The 9,389-nt window shown below is 34.1% G+C and overlaps 1 protein-coding gene across 2 annotated transcripts in view; it reads right to left on the bottom strand.

The window, feature by feature from the left end:
• The window catches only part of PRKD1 (protein kinase D1), a 127,411-nt gene that overhangs the window by 33,146 nt on the left and 84,876 nt on the right, over positions 1-9,389 (bottom strand). Inside the window, exons 3-5 of one of the 2 annotated variants that reach the window (XM_021401320.1) lie at positions 5,250-5,381; positions 4,332-4,492; positions 1,009-1,032 (exon numbers count right to left, since the gene is read on the bottom strand). In XM_021401320.1, the coding sequence (XP_021256995.1) occupies positions 1,009-1,032; positions 4,332-4,492; positions 5,250-5,381 (317 nt within the window). The remainder of the gene's footprint in view (positions 1-1,008; positions 1,033-4,331; positions 4,493-5,249; positions 5,382-9,389) is intronic. The other variant, XM_021401321.1, reaches the window with a different exon arrangement.

The raw sequence follows: 9,389 nt of genomic DNA on the forward strand, positions 1-9,389 counted from the left end.
ATCTCTTTTCTGTATATAGCTAAGTAATAAATCTATATACACAGGCAACATTCTGTCAGTGATATACAAATAGTCCTTTTAACTAAAACTATTTTGTAAAAGATTATTCCTGGTTTTCCATTAAAAAGCAAAGATAATATATAAGTAAACTTTGTAACATTCCACGTACCCATGGCACAAAGACAGAACATTCCTATTTTAAACACAAAAGCTAGGCTTTTTCTGAGAAATCACTGCCAACGCATCTAATAAAATTACCTTAACACGTCAACATTCATCATTTCCAGAAGAATGAATAAAACTTACGAAATAATGGAAACATAAACAACATAGAAATTAAATGTTGTGTCATATAAAGTACAAATATAGATGGTTAATACATTCTTTCCTTTAAAAAAGAAACTTTTTCTTCCAAATACCACCTTTAGTTTTTACTACTTTCTCACTAACATACTATTATTATTCAAGGCTATAACTTAGTTGTGCACTGTTTGTTAAAATAAGTTTTTAATTATTTTCAAATTATTATTTCCGGAGAAAAACAGAATTCTTGACTGATTTTTGTAATGCAACTATATTCTGAAAAAAGCTTCTATGCTGCTTCACGGTATTAAAAGTTTGCTAGTGACCACTTCAAGGTCAGGTTTGGTCACCTTAGGATGTTTATTTTGTACATTATTCCAGAAAATTCCCCATGTTCTGAAAGTGAAGTTTAGATGTTCTTCCCATCTATTACAAAATGTCGCTTTCAAATCAAAATATTTTAATACCAGGGGAGTTTTACTCTTTAATATAAGCAGAATTACGATCTTCCCTTTGGAATAGAGGCTGTGGAGTTCTACACCAGATATGCTCTTTCTAAAAGAAAAAACAAACGCTCTTGAGTTCTCAAGATCACATAAAATCATACTAATATCCTTAAATTCCTGCATTACTTCACATTGATGCTGATAATTAATAAAAGAGAATGTTCATGACAGTAGGGTAGGGAGTAAATTTAGTACATACCTCATAGCCAGGGCTAACAGGAGACTGAGACAGGAAGTTGGAAAGAAGAAAAAAACAGGACAAAGAAATAATGGAAAAAAGACAGAAAATAATGTTACTTTAGAAGCAAGCATGAACATGCTATTATTTTATACTTTAATTCTATGTAGATTGCTGCGAAAGTAATGCCTCCTATTTATTTCCAAGGAAACTACAACAAAGAGCACAATTACACTATTTGATAGAGCAAATTCTCAGCTACAAAACACTGTTTTTCAACATAGTTACCACCAGTAGCTATGCATTTTTCCTAGCAATGATCAAGAGCCTGCATGCTGCACTAGTAAAACTGCACCAGCAGAGGTGACTCACTGGCACCACTGCTGAAATGTACCACCCACCACCTCACTGTGCTCACATCCACTGTTCAGTCTCCATAACATTCAGCAAATGTCAATGAATGTCAATGGGTGCCATTTTTTCCACACAGAGGAATTCAATTCCACACCTTTTTTTCATTCACACTTCCATGTCAGATACCATTTTGTCAGAATGCCCCTCTGCTGCCATCTGTCATATGGCAACAAAATGTAATGGAATATTGGTGGGAAGGTTCAGCCCCTACTGCCGTATCACCACCATCCTCTGATGTGCTCCAACAAAATAAACTAGGAGGCATTACTTTCAGAGCAACCCTTGCGTATTACAGAATAGAATGCAAAAGAATTGCATTTGAGCTTTGATAAGTAAAAACTTGGGTTACAATATATTCTCCTAGTTTTACTTAATTTTAGCATTTCCATTTGATGAGTTTTACACTGTGAAGTTAAGAAGCAAAAAAGGATATTGCCCGGATTTTAATTTCTTTTTAAAGTTGCACTTAAATATAGCCCCCAGTCAATTTTGAGCTCAAATGAAAATTTTTATTGGCTAATGAGAATAGATTTATACTCAAATTGATACCATGCCTGTTGTGGCAATTCCCTAGAAAAGGACCATTAAAGTAACCGTTGCAGGATACCACATTATCATGTCTCAAAGATTTTTCAAATGTCAAAATTTCAGTTTAGGGCAAAACTTCTTAATTTCTTCACATAACATAAAAAAAATACACTGAAATCATAACTCAGATAATTATTCCCTCTATGAAGAGTCCCCAGGAACTCATTCTCTCTCAACTACTTTTACTCCACTAATAGTAAATAGGATAAAAATGAAATTTATTTTAGTTCTATTTCAGTACCTGGTGGATCTCTGACTGAATTCACTGGTCTTAGATGGAGATTTTCTATCAGTGATTCAAGAGTCATGCCAATACAGTAAAAATAAGGAATGATAAAATTTTGTGAACGAGGTTGTTGTCTCTTGGTTTATTCACAAAGATTCTAGAATAATGAAATACATTCCAAAGTGCATGCTTTGATTGATTCCACATTACAAATTGCCATAAAACTTATCTCAGAGTACAGCAGAGGAATGGAGTTCAAAGAGGAGATCTGATGTAGGGAAAGTGAAGAAGCTTATACATACTTTAAAAAGGTGGAAAAATTGAAACATCTTCAATGTAAAAACAAAAGCACATGTAGCAGTCTTACATGAGATCACCTGTGAAAATCTGGTAAGTGATACCACGATTTCCTGAAGTAAAACTGAAATTGGAAAACTGACTATTTCATTTTTCTATGCTTATGCCCATCCTTGTGACTTCCTGTAATATACCTTCTTTGTACATGTGTGTGAATGTGCTCTTGCATATGTGTTTATGCAAATACATGAAATTCCAAAGCTTGGTTACCCTGATGATTATAAGGTCTTCGAGAAGTGCATTTTGCATTATGTATGAAATTTACTGTATTTCTTTGTATTTTAACTTAATTTTACATTTTTTTAACAGATTTAATATGTATAGCTTTGCAAAAAAGATATTTCATATAAGAATCCATCAGCAACCAACAGAGTCATATAATTTAAAGTATTTTCAGATTTAAATTGTTTTGCTTATCATGTAACTTATCATGTACAGTGAAGTGAATACTGATAGAGACTATATCAGGACTCTCACCCATGAAAAATTTTTAACCAAAATTCCAGAAACAATATAGAATTAGAATGAGGGTCAGCCTTTTCTCAACATCTCATTGTTCTGAATAAGTCAGCGTTTTGAAATAACCTACTGAGAATCATGAATAATCTTTGAGGATTTGTTGCTGCAGTTTTTGCTGAACTTAAGCACCATATTCATTAATGCAGCTTTTCAAGTAAAATACAGATTCATAATGTTAACCTTAATTTCCAAGTAGCTTTGCACTAATGATAATCAGCAGCATAAGTACATAATTATGGTTCATAGATGCCACTGCATATAACACCAGATCTACATCATTTGCAATAGTGTCCTTTTAGTATGTCAAGTTTAATAAGTTTAATATTCTAATTGAGAGGAAAACATGATAATTGTTGTGTGTACTTATAAACTCCTTCCTCTCTTTCAAACCTTAAGGTTTTCAAAACTTTCACTTAGAAGTGGAGTCCATTTACACACAGTATAATTTCTTAACTATTCTATTATGACCACAAGAAAAATACTGCAAAGACAAAAATACATATTCTAACTTATTCCAGTCATAGCATTTTGTTATCAGAAGACTTTCCATCATGGAAAAAGTACCATATTAATGAATAAACAAATATGTTGTATACGTATGTGTGCACATGTGTCCTGCAGCTCTGCATTTACACATATAGACATATAAATATATATTTATTTATATATATATATTCCATATATACTACATTTACCACAATGTTTTGTTTAAGGAAATAATAAAGATTTATCTTTCTCCAAACACTAAGAAATATTCTGTACATACAGGGTTCTTAAAATATGTTAAATATAGCCTAGACTGTTACAGAAACTCTGTTTGATGCACTGTCTCAGTGTTCTCCTGAGGCTGCTTATATCCTGTATCATGAACGAATAGACATAATGTCCTATGGCAGAAAAATTTCAACTTCTAATTCCAGTGAAGACACCCAATTCTGAGCCTCAAGATGCAGCTTCTCACATTAGCATGGGTGGCACTTTCTGACCTAATGACCTAATTCTTCTCTAAGGTAGGAGACTACTGGGAATATCAGAAGTGACACATACCTTAAGCTCACATAGCTTAAGCTGGTGATATCCCTTTTACATCAAGATGCCTTTTCCCACAGAAAAGTTTTGTATTTTGCATGCCACCCTCTTTTCTAAAGTCTTCAACAAGCAAAAGCAGATCCTACAGCACTAAACATAATTGTTTTTTAACAGTAATATCCATGACCTTGATAGCTAAGGAACTGCATACCAGAAGGGCTTCATCCGGCACACTGGGTGATGTCTCTGCAGAAACTGTCCGAATAGTGCTGAGTCCTGTTAAGGAAACGTTTGACAGGCGCCTTTTACGTACACCGCTGCAGTTGTTAGGAATTTTAAATGCACATCTCTTATGGTAATTTAGACCACATCCTGAAAAGAAAAATTTTAAACCAACTGATTACAGTTCATTACTGGAAAAGCAAAGAACATTTTTCTCTGGTGAACAAAAATGATAGCCTTTTCTTTTGATGAAACTTTTTTCCTCTGCTCTGCTGGTTTAGTTCCTATATTCTACAAGTTTTTAGAGACATAATGAGCTCTTGAAAACTTAAATCTATACAGTGTTGTATCTCTCATAGAAATGATAGATACATGGAGGGAATTGCACAAAGCTGCACCAGGGAAGATTCAGATTGAACATTAGGAAAAATTTCTTTACCATCAAGATCAAACACTGTAACAGCTTCCTAGCAAGGTGATTGGTGCCCTAAGCCTGTCAGCATTCAAGAGACATTTGGATAATGTTCTCAATAATATTCTTCAATTTCTGGTTATCCCTGAAGAGGTTAAGCAGTTGGACCTGACAGTGTTTGAAGGGCACTTCCAATCAAACTATTCTGTTCTATTATAAATAAGACACAGATATCCTTTTCTTAAAACAAACAAACAAAAAAAAACCCACATACAGACTATTTGTTTTGCACTTCCACTTACAGAGCAATATCTAGGAGGCCTCAGGGGAGTCAAAAGGATCACCTCCAAAATGTGTTAATTATTTTGATCATTAGATCTCACTGTCTCTACTTACCTAGTCAATTTAAAAGAAAGCTGCACCAGAAACAACATGCATAAATGTAATGGAAGATTTCCTTCCTGAGATAGAACAGCCCATTTCACTGCAACTTGCCTTCACATTTGAGTCCCTGGCGCACCAGTCCCCACAGCATTTCTCCACAATGGTCACAAAAGGCTGGTGCTCGGTAAGAATGTACAAAAAGAGCATGGGGTCGGATTTGAAAGTCTTCAAATGTAGCAGAAGCTGTAACAAGATTATTCCAAAATAGAGTAAAATTATTAACATAACATGCTTTATATCTTTCATCACAGAACAAAACAAAACACCTTTTTATCACTGTTGCTATGTCTTTCCTTGTTACTCATGTGGAGTAAACTCTAGAAGATAACGAACTCTGAATTTTGCACGTGCATACTATATATAGGTAAATATACCATTTCTCAAAGGTAAAAAGATTGATGGTATTCCATCATATTACAAAGACCACTGGTAAAAGAATAAAACTGCTTTTACACATATGCAGAACATCTTTATGTTTTATTTTATGTAAACTCAGAAGAAAGCTAATAACTTTGTGAAGCTGTACAAATTATGCTAACTTGAACAATTGATGTCTTTATTAATAGAAGTTTATCATCTACATTTTCTGTTACTAATTGGATAGCACCTAAAATCTAACCAAAGATGTAAAATGGTACGCAAATAAATACACAGACAGAAAAACAGTTCAATTCTAAAGAGCTTGTAGACGGAGAACAAGGAGTAATAGGGGCTATGTGAAAAGGAACTACGGATGGGATTTCAGTGGATAGAAAAAGGAGAAATGGGTTTCATCCAGTCCGAGCTTCTGCTAAAGGATTTTCTTCCTGGTTTTAAGAAAGAAAAAGGAAACGTGAACATCTCTAAAACTCTACTTCAGATGACTGTGTTGAGGCACGTGAGTTGGAGTGGTTGGCAGTCTTCCAAGAATACCATGGCAACTAAAGAGCAAGCCCAACCCTGGCTCCAAATCTCCAAAAAAGGTGATTCCCTACCAGGGAGTTTTAGATTAAATGTTTGTCTTAATTTTCACCCTTTCCCTCTCTCACCATAGAACAGCTCTTGTGATGGCTGTTCCTATGTTGCTATACACACTGGAAGGATCTGCTAACTTCAGCAGACTAATTTTTGTTGGATACTAAAATATCTACAATGGATTTTTATCAGTTAAGATTGTTTTAATAAATAAATATATTAAAATTTATTTATTTATGTTAACTTTTATATAATATATACACATATTTAATAAATAAATAACTTATCTGAGAGTAATTTTCCAGTAAAAATACATGAGGATAATAGCATATCAAATATTTATCAGAAATTGGCAGAATTCAATCTAATGTTGGAAATTTTTTAACATGCTGTTTTTCAGACTTGACTATCTACATCTGAAGGTATACGTGCATAAGAGAAACTACATCCAGTGAAGAAACATATTTTTTTACACAAGCAAAGGAAAATATATAAAAAATGGGCCATTTCAGCTGACCACTTGGTCTATATTACTCTGTAATCTGTGTTGGTAACTGTGAATTGATCATTCAAGATTAATATATCCTTTAAATTTTAAAAAGAAAACATGCAATTATACACCCAATCATCAGTGAAGACAAAAACCTTGTAGAGAACTCTGAAAGACTGCTTCAATTTTCTTGAAGTATGAATCAATTCAAAGCTGGCAATTATTTTAACAGTAGCAAAAGTTATATGGGACAATTAAAGGGCAGTAGCATGAGTTATAGAACAAACAATGACAATGTTTTAAGAGCTATTTAATACACAGAGGCAGTCAGCATTATAATGTTTTTAAAAATGCACTTTCATGAATTTTTTTCTTTTTCTTACAAGTTATGTTAATCATATATCAGTCTAATAAACAATATTATGTATGAAATGTAATTAAAAATTAAGCAAGTATGCAAACACCTGATTTTTATTTAGGTTGTCATTTAAACAGGACTTACACATCTTTAGTCACTGGCTTATCCTTCATATATTAATGAAAAGAAAAACAAAAATCTCTGAGCTAATGAAGAAGTCAACAATATAGTCCACCATCTTTTCTGTGTACATAGCCATATGTTTTTCTACAATTCTGACTGAATCGAAGAATAATATGTTGGAAAACTGAGCACTCAAAATTTAAAATATATACTGATATTAAAAGATAAAATGTATCTTTGTTCTTCATCTGTAAACATCAGAACAAAATATAGCCATATGAACTGATAATTTTGGATGTCGGTAATTTGCAGCTTCCTCTTCTCTCAACTTACCTGGTTTGTGCAACTGTGATATAGACATGAAGACATGGTCTTCTGCATTTTGGGAACTCCAGTTATTCAGCCTAATATAACAAAGACACCTCCTCAGCAAAGAGACTTCAGCACTCTCTGCTTCTTTCCTTCAGAGACTGAAAGTAAGTTCTGAGCATCAGCCCTTTTCGTTCAAGACCTGTGATTATGGAATTTGCACAAGATGCCTACATACAGCTTTAGGAAGAATGTAGCTATCATCTCCTCCTCCTCTATGGATAACAATGATCATGGAAAAGCTGTGAGCTTACTCAAACGTAAGCACCAAAACTGCAACAACATGCCCAGTCTCTTTCCAACAAAACTGCAAAGTGCACCGCCTTACTCTTGTCTCTCTAGTTTAAATTTGCACTTAACAAAAATAAAAACAAAAAGTTTACTTTTAAGAAGATGAGAACGCATAAATTTTTATACCATATATGTGAATTTATATGTAAAAAATACACATATAACTATAAAAGCACTATTAAAATAGGAATTATGTTTAAAAACAAAAATAGTGTAAGCAATTCTAGCAAGGAATTTATGAATAGAAGTCTATACCTATTTTCCTGAATATTTACCTAAATCCATGCAAGTATTTAAATTCTATTCTGAGTAAAGGAAATTTACTATGTTGGAAGGCTGGAGCAGAACTTTATATGGATTTACTGGGTGGTTTTACAAATAGTATGAGCAGTGTAATAAAAACACAGCCAAGCTTAGAAAAAGCAGCAGCTTTCATTTATCTTCATAATTTAGATAGTGAATTGAAAATGTTTTAATCTACCCTTAGTGTTAAACTACTACTTTCTATGAAAAGCAAATACCTATACCTCTGGAGAATCTGATTTGAATTTAAAACCTCCCAGAGGCAGTTTTGCCTTAGGGATTTCATCATTAGGCTCTCTTTCTGTGTCTTAAATTCAGTTCCATCTGAAGCTGTTAAGTGGATGGAAAGCATTTTGTCATTCTTCTCCCTTACCTTCATTTTTATCGAACAACTCTCTTCTCCTCCCTCTCCCCAAATGGCAAAGAAATAATTTATATCCTTTTCATTAAAGCTGTAACCAAACCTTCTGACCTCCTTGCAAATTAATGATTGTGTTATCATGGCTCACACTCTTGTAATAAAAATTGTTTCTACTCCCAAGGCAAAAAACATGATTTAGAAATGACTTAATTACACCTTTTGTTGAGTTTGGGTTACAAATAAGTGTAACACCAAACAAATATCACATTTTTTAACAGTAATAATGAAAGTTTAGGAGATAGAAATCTAATGTAAAGAAACCTCCCGAAGTGTGGAACTTGAAGATGATGCAGAGATGATTATGAACACACATACAACATTGCATACAGATTTCTTAAATCTGAATGTCCTATATATTTTCCTTACTTGTACAATGAAACCAGCAAAACAGAGATTATTACATTTCAGAGAAACTACCTTTCCATTGAAGTTTAGTTTTTTCCTGAAGTGTTTAACTGATTACTGAACTAATACTGGGATTTTTCCTTGACAGAAAAGTAAACTGTCTGTGCTGAATTACAGCTGGATTTAAATAGCTCTGCAGTCAGTTAGGCCATCATTTTCTCAGGGTACTGTAGCGATAAGCAGGACTAACGCAATGGAAACAGCGTCACAAAAGGTGGAAGGAAAATACAGCGCTCACCCAGATCGGAAGATTTGGGGCTCGCAGGAAAAGGCTCCCACCAAGGAGGGATCTCCAGGCAGAGATCCTTCCTCAGGGGCAGTCAGCCCTTAAATGAGGCCTAAGAGGGGTGGAGCCAGGCTCCACCCCCTTCTGGTTGCACAGGTGAATTGCCTTCACCTGTGCTCCCAGGGCTGACTGGGTCTTTCCTCCAGGTGCTCAATCAGTGGTTCAGGCCATGACTCAGCAGTTCCCATACA

Source organism: Numida meleagris, chromosome 6 (assembly GCF_002078875.1).
Source record: "Numida meleagris isolate 19003 breed g44 Domestic line chromosome 6, NumMel1.0, whole genome shotgun sequence".
NCBI lineage: Eukaryota > Metazoa > Chordata > Aves > Galliformes > Numididae > Numida > Numida meleagris.